Here is a 14,323-nt window from a genome sequence, read left to right as displayed (position 1 = left end):
CAAATGAGAGCTTTGCCACTTGAGCCCAGAGAGCTTTCAGACTGCCAACAGATTCACAAAATATGGGGAATAGAAGCATCCCTATGTGTGCAGATAAAAAGATACCTTACTGTCACATTGCTGGGACGATGCTGACTGCACACCACCAAAATCAAGAACAATTGTGTCCTAGATTTTTATCAATATGAAATCAATCTCCCTGTGTGGGAAAGGTGCCTGAAACCTGGAGACTGTCCAGTTCACAGGAAGGTGCTGCCTGGGAGTTAAGCCTGTACAGTGCTTAGATGAGATCCCATTAGGAGGCCCTCTGTCTGGAGACCTGAGTGATTGCCCACTGCTGACACAATTCCCCCCTCATTTTTGCAGCCTGTTGCCGTCGTTAACATGTTATCTGTTACCCTGAAAGCACAGTGCCTGGCAGCACAGTAGGATGGAAATATAATGTGGTGTTCAGAGCTACTCTGGGTCCTGGGAATACAAAACAGGATCCTTGATACTGACAGATGAAGGCTTGTGAAAAACCACTTTACTTGTTAGTGTGTTTAGGTCTGCTACCAAGAAACACAGGCAAAACCAAGCTTATTTTTAAATAAACAGTTTGTGTTGTCAATTATGCCTGGGCACATGGCTGTCGCAGATGAGCTGAAATCCATTTACTTTCCTCTGTAGAAATTCATTGCCTCTTGGCTCTGCCCTCTGTTCCTCCCCAGAGTTTACTCCTCTGCTGCAAATGTGCCTCCAGCCTCAGCTCATGGCACCAGGTCCCCCAACCCCGGTCAGGATCAGGGAATGGAGGGGCCAGGATGTGGCACATGGTGAAAATGCAATGACAAAGCAGTCTGGACAGTGCCATGTGAGGGCACTCTAAGTCATGAGTTTTGAGGCAATGTCTCTTGACCTTCCTCTGCACAGAATGTCTCAAATAAGGGTGAGAGGGTTTTAAGCTCAAAAAAGGCAGCTTTTATTAGAATATCAACTAGGATAATTAACTTCAAAGCAGAAAAACCTTAGAGGATATTGAAAGAGAACTGGGAAGATTTTATATCCTCCCTACCCTAACATCCAATGCCTTTGGAGGTTTGGAGTTCATAGAATCATAGAATAGTACAGGTTGGAAGGGACTTTTCAAGGTCATCCAGTCCACCTTCCCACAGGGACATCTACTAGACCAGGCTGCCCAGAGACCAGAACAACCTGACCTTAAATGTTGCCAGGGGTGGCTCATCCACCACCTCTCTGGGCAACATATTCCAGTGGTTCAGCACACAAACAGTAAAAAGCTTCTGTCTTACACGCAATCTAAATTGACCCTCTTTTAGTTTAAAACCACTACTCCTTGTCCTGTTGCTACAGACCCTGCTGAAAAGTTTGTCCCCCTCTTCTGTGCAGTCCATCTCTAAACACTGAAGGGCCAAGTACCTCAATGTCTTGTGGCAGTGAGCTCTGCTCAAATCTGCTGTAAATCCTGTCCATCACCCCTGGGGCCGCTCCCTGCTCTTCAGGGCAGACCTTGAGTGACAAATATCCATCTCTGGCTTCTAACTCTCCTGCCACTTGCAGCCCCTGAAAGCTGCAAAGCCTCTTTATCCCACAAAGGAAATACCCAACAGCCCTTCCTCCAGGGAGCTTTGCTTCTGCCAGCTCTCCCAAAGAGCCTCATCTACTTGGGAACAGAAATAATAAATAAGCACGTTCTTTTCACTGCGTCGTGCTCACCCCTTCTCACAGCACAGATGGGAAAAGCATAAATCTTAAAAATCTAGCACAAGAAGCCTTAAAAATGTGGGGAATAAAGATGAAAAACAGATCACTATAAAAACCTCATTCCAAATAAAAGATAAGATTGACAAAGGGATTAGATGTGTCTAATGAGCACCTTCACTTCATAATTACACTGGGAAGGATAAACACTTCCAGATAAAGATGTAAATCTTTGTGCTCTTGAGCAGAAAAGCAAGACAGAAGTAAACAATGCTTCCAGACAACAAAAACTGGTTTAATTCTGTCCCCACGTGAAATTCTGCATTATTCCCGCTTTTAGTGAAGAAACTTCCAAGCACAAGACAAAATGGAGAGACCATTCCTGGCATTTGTGCTGAGAGACCCCTTATTTATTATGTGCATTTCTTCTGCTCAGAGGAGGAAGCACCCTATGAGGTGGACAAAATACATTCTCCATGTGGATGAACTATCCCACAATAGTTCCAGAAATGTTCTCTTGAACATCCTCCTCCAGAAAGTGACAACAGCAGCTCTCAGAGGTGAGGTTCTGAACTGGGAAAGTCAAAAGCCTGTCCCTGTCCCCAGCTCCCAGTCTTCTGCTGACTACTCTGAAAAACTTACAGACCCCAAGAGCTCTCCAGCTTTCTGCATTTCTCTCACAACCATTTGTAATTTCCATCTGTGGTGTTGGCTCTCCAAGGATTCAAAATATTTCTGGCTTAGTATCTGTCTACCATTCTAAATCCTAGCAATTTAAATGCTTCCCAGACTACTCTCTGTGTATATACCAGCACACATGCAGGTATTTAAGTTTATAAGTATATATATTCTGCCATGTGGTGAGTAGTTTAGTCACAAAAGGTACACCACTCTTCCTTATTTTTAAAGAATCACACACATATATGGGAGTCTTCATCCAAACCAGGTTCCTGCTCTAGAAATCAAAACAAATATTCACAGTATTTTGTGAGAAAATTGTTCTTGGCTTGGTCACAAAACAAACAATGGGCAAAATGAATCTCTGGTTTTACACCTGGGATGAATTAGGGCCAGCAGAGCCTTTGATAGAAAAATCAAAATGCAGCTCGCTAATAATGATAAAATGCTCAGTTGCCTCTCCACTGAGCAAAGGAGCCATCAAACTAATGATTAAATCCACATCAATCATTTGGCATAATAAAAATAAAGGCTGTGCAATATAATGCTGTCAGAGAATCAACATCTCCTGCTTAGAAAATAAATGTCTTGACTTCATCTCAACATTTGTTTTCCATAAATGCTGAGGTTTATATCAGCATTTGTATAGCAATGGGAAACACTCCTTCATTGCAACATGTCAATTCCACTAGCATTATTCCTAAAATAAACAGAAAAGCTGGATAAAATTAATATGGGAAGGTGTTTCTGAAATCCTCCTGAAATGGAATTGCCATTTCCAATCTGGTACCAGACTTCTTCTTTCTACAAACAATATTTACTAGTAGCAACAATAAAAATTGAGGCAAATCTCATTTAGAGCAAGTTTGGCACAATTTCAAGGAGGTCACACCTTTTGCATTCACTCACTGGTACAGTTACAGTACACTCAACAAGATTAACAGAAAAAATCCTATAAAAGCCTTTTTTAATAGTTAGAAGATACTTATTTTTTTCTTTTATTTTGTTAAAAAACCCCTTAATTTTGTATTTACAGTTCTGTTTACAAATCAGTACATTTTAATTCTGAATTCTATCAAGAAATTTGGGAGTTAATATGTAACTAACACACAAAGGAGAACATTTTTTGAAAATCATTTAGGGATATTGGAATGAATATACTGATTTTATAATGAAAAAGATAATAATTTAATTCAGGACAATATTTTGACACATCAAATGAGAAAAAACATACATTTTGCTATATATGAGTGATGAATTATATTTGAAAATGTAAAATGTAAATAGAACCGGCAATTCTGAGTTCCTAGTTCTGTGGTATATGCAAATAAATTTAATAAGTGTACCACTCAACAACCTTAAGAATTATTTTAAGTTAATTATTAAATAAGTATTTTTATATTGACAAAGTCACTTAGATGGCCATTTATTTTACCTTGAAATCACATGAATCTCATAGTAAAACACAAATTGAAGCTTCCTTTCTTTCCAAATAGAGGGAATCTTCTGGAGGAAAGAGACGAAAACTGAAGTGACAGATTTTGGGAAAAAATTCTTGATTTTGCCCACATCCATCCTTCTCTCTTGGAACAAAAAACCTACCCAAAAGCACCTGAGATGAATGTTAAAAAGCTGTCCAGAAAGCAGACACAGCAGCCTCCTCAGCATGCAGTGACCATACCCACGGGAGGAAAGAAGAAAGATGATGGGATTAATTCTGCACCACAGGAGACCATTAGTTCTGAGGCTCCTCGCTAGGTTTGCCAGTCACAATAATCACCTTCATGCCTCAAATGCACGGACCTGGAGCAGGGCTGCCTTGCCAAACTGAATGGAGCAGGGGAAGGAAATGTCTCCATGTGATGCTGAACCCCCTGCCCGGCTTCTTGCCCTAGTGGTGGCAGGGGAAGCCCAGCAAACTGCCCAAGAGCAGGGCAAGCCAGCTGAGAAATAATCTTACTAATTGAGAAAAAAAATCTTGATAATTCACAACGTTTTCAGTTGCAGAGGTGGTGTTTGTCTGTTTTGTTTTTTTTGGTTGGATTTTTTTTTTCCACGGAGACATTCTTTAAGAACTGTGCATTTCAACCCCAAATCTCATTTTGGATGAATGAGGCTACTTGAGAGCCTACATTTATATATGCAAAAAGGCTATCTTAATTTAGCATGCACTTAGTTTTATCTGTTATCATGGAGGAAGGCAGAAGAACACTGGATCAAAGTTTCTTTCTGAAACAGAGTGGGAATTCACACAAGCATTTGACCACATTTCATGTTTTATGAATTCAGGTAATCTGAACAGTATGTCACTGGGGAAAGGCATTAAAGCATTTAGCATACATTCAGACAAGTTGGTTCCCTTTTTTTTCCTCTCTCTCTGTCTAGACAGCTGTAGAACAGGGACCTGAGATGATGTGCAAGATGATTCTCCCATTAAATACTTCAGTCTTTAATGTTGGCTTCACACCAATGCATTAAACAAATAAAGATTCTGCTAACAGTTCATTACCACAAAGCTCATTCTTGCTCAACAAAAGCAAGTAATGACAAAATGTATTTTCTTTCTAAATTTATTTTATCAAAGAAAGCAAGCATCAAGATAGTAAACCACACAGAAAGAATTATGGAATACTTTCTTGTGCTCTGATGTGTTTCAATTAAAATATGCAAATATTAGTGTGTTTTTCTGTGACATTTTGAATAGAAAATTTAGAAAATGTTGATATGGACACTATTAATTGATTTCACATTTCCTAGCTTCTTCTTCTAAGGGTTTTTACTTTATTTGTAATTTTGTTCCACCCAAGCATTAGAAAAATCCTGAGATCAGATTATCTTTCCCCGAAATGTCGCAAAACTGTAATTAAATCTCTGCTCTTTGACATCAGCAGTGAGTAACTGACATGGATAATAAATTTCTCCTTCGCTTTTTTCAATTGTGCAAGGGACGACAACAGTAACTGCAAGTGCAAGATCTCTTCTACAGTTAAGCTTTGGCAGGGAAAAGCAGGATACAAAGTGATGATACAGCAAAAGGTTTATTGTTTGCAATAAAGCCACCCAGTCTTCGTTCTTAGCTTGTTGTGTTTAGAACGCAAGGCATAGCTTCTCCTGGCATGAAATAAACTGAATTTTGAACACCAGGCTTCCTCTTTTTCCTTTATTTTAACACAAAAGTTTGCTATCCAGGGGGTGATGTTTCCAAGGGCTGCAGGAGGGTGGTCTGAAGGAATGGCACTGCCTGGAGAAGGAGAAGTACCCCAGCAGCTCACAGAGAGACAGCGGCACAGGCACCGCTCTGCCCGGCTGCCCCACCACCATGGATACAGGACCCCTGGGAGAGGTTCCTGTGGCTGCTTGCCTTCCACATGCCTTTTGTGAGAACTCATCTCAAAGGGCAGAGGGGGCAGAAGAAGACTGACACACCCTGAAATGCACGTCTGGCTGAGGAAAAGCTTTCTCACGTGATTTTGCTGGATCCATTTTGGAATGGACAAACCAACCCCTCCTCTGAGGAAAATCCCTGTTCCAACCCGCTGACCACCATCAAACACAGACTGTCAGCTGGGGTGGGGACATCTGGGACTTGCAAGTCCAGCTGCAGGAGCCAGGAATCCTCCTGTGATAGCTCCTTGCCCAAACACCAACCTGACTTGTCCAGGGCTGCAGGGAAAGCTCCACATAACAGTAATGGCCCCATTCAAACATTTATTCTTTGGATAACAGCCTGAATTTTGAATTTCTTTGCCTGTGTTGGTTACTTGCCTTAATGTTTTTGAACAGTAGTCCTCTGTTCCCTGAGAGAAAATGCATAGACTAATTTAAATGCATTAAGTAGCATACTTATTTTCACGGCCTGCCCTTAAGATGCAGAAAGTTACACTGAAGTTCCTATAATGTAAATTAGAATTTAATATCCATAGAGTTGCACCTTGAGAATATACCCTGGAGTATTTGCTACCAAAGGATGACTTTTACCTTATTCTGTAGGTATTTTGGTACACAGAATGGTCTGTGTACCTCTTTCACCTCAGGGATGTAAATAAATACTTTTATAAGCATGCGCTATTTAACTTATATATCACAGCAGATCTTAAAAATCCATATTTTTCCTCTTGCAAAAAAATAAAAAGCAAGTTAATCCAAATGATGCAGCGAAAGGTAGAAAGCAACTCCTGCCTAGATAAAATTTCCAAATGCTTTGGCTACACTTAATTATAACCATTTTCTCAAAATGGCTTTAATGAACTTATTTAAGCCTGGACTTTTGCATATCAAATTAGGCAGCACACAATACAAGAGAAACTGGAGAAGCTGTGAAATGCTGAACAGCTTTCTTGGTAGCAGAAGACACAGACTGCTTGTCCTTAGGTGATCTTACGATTGCTGGCTCCCCCTCTTCTCTCCCACATCTTTGGGCTCTAAGCTGGAAAATGTCACAGAGTCACCTGCAGGAGCTTAGTGAAGCTGATTTTAGGAGCTCATGGGATGGGTTAGCCACTTGCTAGCCCAGACAGACTGATGGCTACTGCTGAAGAAGGTCTGGATGATGAATGCATCAATTTGCTAGGTTGTTGTAACTTGCTAGAGAAAGTGAAGTCTTTGCATTATGCCAAATTTTCCACGTGAGACTTACAGTCAAGAATTCTGGTCCTTCCCCAGCCACAGAAAGAAGGACACCCCTTGATTCAAAATTCTGTCTTCTGGTCTCTATTGCCCACAAGTAACCCCTCTGAGTTTAGGAAAAAGAAAAAAAAAAGGTGATATCAATGTGATCACTCAGTGTGATCCAACTCAGCCAGAGGAAAGTGAGACTTGCCTTTTAGCACAGAGGGGCAAACAGGAGAGGTTTTAGCATCATCCGTCATGTTGGTTGTTTGCAAAATAAGCTGGTGCTCGTGAGTCTAGGTCACAGAGCAGCAGCATTTTCCTTAGGAACTGTCACTGGAACCACAGTCTCAACAAAGAGAAAGCCAGAAAATCTTGAATACACTAAGTAATTGAGTAAATCGATTCAGGGCTACTTTTCTCTACGAATTCATGAGGAAGAAGTAGATAGCTGTTGTCTTCCATGGACAGAAAACTTTCCTTTCCAGGAATGTCAGTTCTGATGGCTTCCCTCAACCCTAAAAGCTTTAGCTTTCCATGATCTCCAGAGGTCATTATGGGTTTAGCTCATCAAGCTCTGTTATCCATACCACAGTTCATTCTCTTAAAATGTGACTTTGCCAGCATCTGTTAAAGAAATGTTTCCCTCCAATTACTCCAAAATAAAAACAGGGACGGTAACGGTGCTTTTTTTTCCCTCTGTGACATCTAGTTCAAGAAGTACTTCATCCTCACAGCTGAGTTTCCTTGGGCTGCACATAGGTTGGGTTTGAGAACCAATGATGAACCAAAGCATTGTTTTAGCTTATACCCTTCAAAAAGAACAAATAACTGATGATGAATTTTCAAGGGGATTGCGCCTCCATGTACAGACATGGAGCCTCTTTTTCTTGCACAGGGTAACACAATCAGATCAAACTTCCTATAAATATAATGTCCAAATCAAGCCTTGTTAGATCAAGATTCACAAATCTACTTTGCCACCTCGTAGTAACAGCAGGAGACTCAGAAACAGAAAAAGAGACACTTAGTATTGCTTCTGACTGTCTCTACTCCAAATTAAGTTCTTTCTGTGCAGTTTGAGAATGACACAGCTGCTGCTGAGCATGTCAGATTGATTTTGCCAGGTATGTGCCTGCATGGGACTGCTTTTTAATTTAGTAACTGGAGGGTTAATTAGTTCTGGGAGTGTAAACAAGTTGGTTAAGCAGAAGTCCAGAAGAACTGCCACGTTCCAGTTGACCAAGACCTAAGAGTAGACTAAACATGTGGCTAAAATAACCAATCTGCTTTCCTGAACACCTATTTGCTAAATTAACATGAAGCCAGAGTTGTGCAGAAGTCAGAGAGCTGCTGGCAACAAGATGGCAAGGCTGCTCCTCAGACCTGTGGGATTCTGAAAGGGTTTTCTGTAGGAAAATTCAAGTTTCATGTTTAGTAAGAGAAGTCTATGATAATTAGAGACTGTAAGTTTATTTCATGACTTTAAACATTCTATTTAAGAAGAAAATATCCTTCTCCCAGATCAAACTTCAGGAAATCTGTTGCACCATATGACAGTCTGCAGAATGGTCATTTCATAATCTGTCAGCATCTGAAGGAATTTAGGTGGTTGAGAAGATAATGACAAACTAGAAAATGGTTCAAATGGGCTCTCACTCTTAAAAAAAAAAAAAAGGCAAAAGTATTCCAATGACAACATTTCCAAATTAAAAAAAAATAAAAATCAGGTGAAACCCAAAAGATTTATTCTTGGTAATTAAACTGGACGTTCCCCAGGGAGGTCAGATCAACACCTCCATGCCAAAATTTCCAAGTCACACTAGTTTTTCCTTTATGAATCATGGTCATTAGTGTTCATTCTGGAAAGCCCTTGGACAGTCCAAATCGAAAAAAAATGAGACATTGCCTGGATACTCTGACTGAAAATTATTTGACATTTTCTGGTAAAATACATCTATTTAAAGGTCTCAGCAGTCTGAATGTTTGGGAAGATACTAAAATGCATAGTGAAAGCAGGAAAATATCAAGGAAATATTTTTCTTTGAAAACCAGAAAATTCAAAAGACTTCATTCACTCTGAAGGGAAATATAACAGTTAGGATTCTTAGGGAGGACTCCTTTCTCATTTAACCGAGAATCATAGAATCATTAAGGTTGGAAAAGACAGATATTTCACAGGATATTCTGAGTTAGAAGGGTCCCTCAAGGATCACTGAGACCTCCAAAATCATCAAGTCCAACCTTTGACCCAACACCACCATGTCAAGTAAACCTGTCGTTTCTTAAACACCTTCAGGGGTGGTGACTCTACCACTTCCATGGGCAGCCTGTTCCAATGCCTTGAAACCCTTTCTGGAAATTCTGACATTCTCCCATGTGCAACCTTGACCTCCCCTGGCACACCATGAGGCCATTTCCTCTTGTCTATTTGCCTGGGAGAAGAGACCAAGAACCACCTGACTACAAACTCCTTTCAGGAGATGTTCTGAGGATAACCAGTCTTTCTATTAAAGACTGGGGCAAAGAAAGCCTTAAGTACCTCAGTGTTTTCCTCATCCTTGGTGTCAATATTTTCCCCTGGGTTTGCTAAAGGAATGAGATTTTCCCTGGCCCTTCTTTTGTCATTAATATATTTATAACCCCCCTTTTATTTCCTTTCACAGCAGTGGCCAGATTGAATTCTAACTGAGCTTTTGCCTTTCTAATTTTCTCTCTACATGACCTAATGACATCCTTGTATTCTTCCTGAGCTGCCTGACCTTTCCAAAGGTCATAAACCATTTTTTACCTGGGTTGCTGCGAAAGCTCCATGTTAGCCGGGTTGGTCTTCTTCCCCAACAGCTCATCTTTCAGCTCATAAAGACACTACTTTCTGTGCCTTTAAGGTCTCCTTCTTGAAGCCTTTCTGAACTTCTTTGTTATTCAGGACTCTGTCCCAAAGGACTCTCTGAACCAGTGTCCTAAACAGGCCAAAGTCTGCTATGCCCAAGATGGCCTCTGACCATTGCATTTCCAACTTGTAATCAACTGCCTCATTCCCTAGGGATGATTCCAAAGACCACCATTTCCCTCCAAATTCTGGCCTTTAACACCTCCCTGTTCTCAGAAACACACTTAGGAATGATGTATTAGTGATGAAAATCACGAGTACAGCTATGCTGGACTGAAGAAGATTCAGTTTTTCTTCAGTAACACATTCAGGAAATATTGTCACTCTTCATTTTTAGCCTACTCAGTTCTAGGGGAGCACACACATACACTACATTGAAGCGTCTCATTTGTATACATCAGGCCATCCGCATTTTACCATATGGAGGTATCACATTATTAATAGCTGTTTTCTTTAAATAGGCTACAGTTTGCTTAATCTTTCTTTCTGTGCATGATCTTGCAAGAGTAAAAAGGCTTTCATACAAAGGCTGTGTTTTTATATGCAAATCTATTATTTGATTACTCACTTTTTTTGTCCCTACATTATCAAGAATATTTCTGATGAATGTTTTATGGGTTAGGTTTAGGATTTGTGAGCTATTTCAAATTTTATCTGTTTGCTATATCATCTGCAAATACCACAGTTTTGTTGATGTTGATTGGCCTCATTTACATATTTATCACACTTTTATTTTCAAGGAAATTTTACTATAAATTGACTGTCCCCATTTCTCCTCCATGTACTACTAGATGGATGTATTTTCAGATTGAGCCCATTTCCATATATAATTTTTTGGTTAACAGTAAGTCACCACTTAGAAACATCCCATTCAATGCCCTCATACACATCTGACATATGGTTTCTGAGTAATTAAAGATAACAGAAGCAGCTCACAATGCACTTTGCAACCCACTTCACAGTCCTAAGTGCTCAATGATTTTCCATAAGGACGAGGCTAAAATGAACCCTCACCACCTTCTTGCTAAATCCCTTATTCATGCAAGAGTACGAGGGAGAAGGGTAGAAATGATGCAGAGAAATGTCCTTTGGAGTTCTGCCATTGCACACACAGCACTGAAAAAGGTACTGCACTCTAAGTACATTTCCCCACTCCCACTCAGACTGCTCTTGGGTGAACAGCCTGTTTGCGATCCTCTCCTGTCAGGGTGCAAGTGCTGCTCTGTTTCTAAGCAAAATGTGATTTGCCCATATATGAAATATTTCAGAAAAAAACATACACGAGGCAGAATAGTTCAGGTTGGACAGTGAGGGTTATAATTTCTGGTGCTAGCACCACCTAAGCCATAGATTTTCTGTTAAAGAGAAGTAGGGAACATGTTACTAAGGGTTTTCCCTTCTAGTGGTGGAGCTGCAATGCCTCCACAATAGCATACTAATGAGTGTAAGATACATCTGTTCATCAAAGGCGCTCATAATTGTACCTCCAGGCTGATCACTAAAATTCACAGAAATGAGCTGCTTACACTCTTTGTGTGCTAAGATTTTTGGGTCTATCGCCTGTAAGAAAATTCTCTGCCACATCCTGCCAGCTGCCTCTGAACACACACAAAACAATCCCATTTAGTTAATTCATTACTGAAAAGAGAATTAGCTGACCTATTATTAACAGGAGTTCTTTCCTCCCTAATCCTTCCAACTGCTTCATTCCAAAACTCACAAAATATTCAGTTTCCTGTGATCTTCTGCTATGGCACTGTATTTAACTGCAATGACACTCCATGCTCAACCAGCCCTTTGACTAAGGAATGCCCAATGCTGATACGAAAATGTATTTATGACAACATTGTTCTGGAAGGTGTCAATGAAAAAAGCATTCAATTTTTTCTTTAAACAGAAAGATAAAACTATATGAAGCTCTGTGATAGGAACTTGCTCACAGGCTGTAAAAGGAGTTGCAATCAAAAAGTGCTGCTTGGAGTAAAATAGTTGTTTCCTAGTAAATATTAACACAATACATACATTTTCTCTAGGTCAACAAGTCCTGTGAAAGCTCCTTTGGGAATGACTCTCATCTTGGTGAGGACAAATCTCCTGAAAATAGAGAAAACAGGGCGATTATTTACTATTCACAACACAGGACTGTGCAGTAGTCTTGCCAGCACAGGAGAAGCCTTTCTCACAGGCACAAGGATGGTCTCCTGGCTGAAGGCCTTGGCATCTAAATACAGCTGTAACATCCAAAATTACAGCATAGCACTGGGGCTCCTCAGGGGAAAAACCATCATTAGTAGTTGCCATTTCCCTACAATTTGCTACAGGAAGAAATCCAAACTTGCATCTTCTCTGTTTGCTGAGAGGGAACAGCATCTTTCTCATCTCAACTGCTCTTTTGCGTGATGCTCAAGCACAGGATGAAGCACCTCTGTGAAGCCAGATTGGGATGAGGTGCTTACTCGAGGCTGTGAAGTGCTCCATCCATGCTGATGCAGAAAATTCCTTGACCTGCTTGCTGCAAAGACAATTTTAGGAGTCAGCTACTGTCTCCCATCATTGCAACTTTAATAACTTTATGGCTTCTCACAGTCTCTCTTCTAATTAGTTCATAATGTGCCACAAAATTGGGACTTTGGAATACTCGATCACACATTCACCAGCTTCTGGTGGAACAACATTTTTATCATTTTTATCATTTTTAAAGGTCACAGAATATGCTTTATGAAGAAAACCCATTTGAAATATCCATTTGAAATATTTGAAGTGTAAGCCTTTTTGCTAACCTAGACTTGTCTCCTTTAATCACAATAAATAAAAAGGACTAGAAAACTTCTGATAGAACTCAGCATATGATATATGGGGTTTTTACTACTCCTCAGAGAAACAAAGTGTCATCTGCATGATTGTTTTCTTTCACACATTTAATCATTGATAAGAAGGTAGCACAAAATAAAAGCATATATATATTAACATGATCTGCTCATCACAAGCCATCAGATAATATTGGTTGCATTGAGAGACAGTTGTTAAAAAGGGTTTTTTTCCTTATTTTATAAAAACCACCCACCCAATTTACACACATGAACATTACATACATACATCACATCCTGGGATTCAGTTTCTTAGTCTATTATTCTGTAGAAGTGGAGATGAATTTTTTTCTGCATTACCATGGAAGACTTTTTCCCACTGAACAGATCTGCCAGACCACCCCTAATTTTCATAATCTCAGAAGTGGTTTTGCATGGCTGTTTGGGATCACCTTTCAGCTCATATGCTGTCTCATTGTAAGGTTTGCAGGAGGACAGAAATGGGAACTCAGCCTGCTATTACCTGCTGTGCAGTCCTGCAAATTTTAACACAATGCCTCAAAATAGGGACTTACTTCCTTGCCATTCACATAAAGTATTCATGCAATCCTCATCTATGTTTTATTTCAGATGATTAGCTGAGAATTTTCATGGGAGATTATCATGTTTTAATCAAAATTTTAAGGGGAAAAAAGCTATTATTCTGTCAGAGTACCAATGTGACAAGTTCACATTTTTTAATTGTAGGTCTTTAATAGAATCTACCCCCTCATGAGTTAATATTTACTTAAGCAGGAAAAAGTCAATGCACACCTCACCTAGTTCCAGAGATGTCATAGCGATTACACCAGGAGTGAACTTGGTCCCACACTTTTTTAAACACTGAAATTTACGGTATTCTCAGTTGTGAAAGATGATGAAGTCAATTTGGTATTTCATTATTCTTGTACTATCGTTAATGTAAATCAGAAAGAGCTTCAACACACTGTCACACAAGAATTACAGTATTGAGATCATTATGCAAATGTTGGAAGGATAAAAGAGCTTCCAGAAAAGGCCTAACCTGGATTAGGCAATTTGTAAAACCCGACTGAAAACGGGGCTGGTGTAATGCATGCAAAGCTGTGGCTGTGCTTTCAGAGTGGATAGGTACAATGGATCCTTGCAGAACACCCAGCAGGCTTAGTGCTACAAAGCTGAACCATCAGGAAACCCTTTAACTTTGATCTGCTTTGAAATCTCTCTCAAACTCTGTAGAAATGCACGCCTAATTTCTGAGCCCTAAAAAAAGGGCTTTGTCTGAAAAGCTAGCTATCATTTTTTATGGCAGTGTGCTAAAATGAATCCTCTATCTGCAGGCGCATGTCATCAGGACATTTGCAATTTTTAATTAAACACTGGCCTATGCTGTGCTTCACCACAACAAGAAATCACAGTCTGATACAGAAACTAATGAAAAGAAAGGAACCTCATTCATAGATGGGGTTACTGATATGAGAAAAGCCACATACGCATAAAACTAAAAATCAGACCTTGCATTTCTTTGTTGAAGATCCTGATATCCTGTGCTAATTAGGTGCCAGAATTCAGTATCCATGTGTCTAATGCCCTGAAGCAGTTAAAACAGAATTGAAGT

The 14,323-nt window shown here is 39.9% G+C and overlaps 1 protein-coding gene across 1 annotated transcript in view; it reads right to left on the bottom strand.

The window, feature by feature from the left end:
- The window catches only part of FSHR (follicle stimulating hormone receptor), a 78,680-nt gene that overhangs the window by 37,528 nt on the left and 26,829 nt on the right, over positions 1 to 14,323 (bottom strand). Inside the window, exon 2 of the mRNA XM_041424142.1 lies at positions 11,903 to 11,974. Within this exon, the coding sequence (XP_041280076.1) occupies positions 11,903 to 11,974 (72 nt within the window). The remainder of the gene's footprint in view (positions 1 to 11,902; positions 11,975 to 14,323) is intronic.

This window comes from Onychostruthus taczanowskii, unplaced genomic scaffold (genome assembly GCF_017590055.1).
Source record: "Onychostruthus taczanowskii isolate IOZ18803 unplaced genomic scaffold, ASM1759005v1 scaffold80, whole genome shotgun sequence".
In the NCBI taxonomy this organism is placed as follows: Eukaryota; Metazoa; Chordata; class Aves; order Passeriformes; family Passeridae; genus Onychostruthus; species Onychostruthus taczanowskii.
This window is presented reverse-complemented; position numbering and strand designations above follow the sequence as displayed.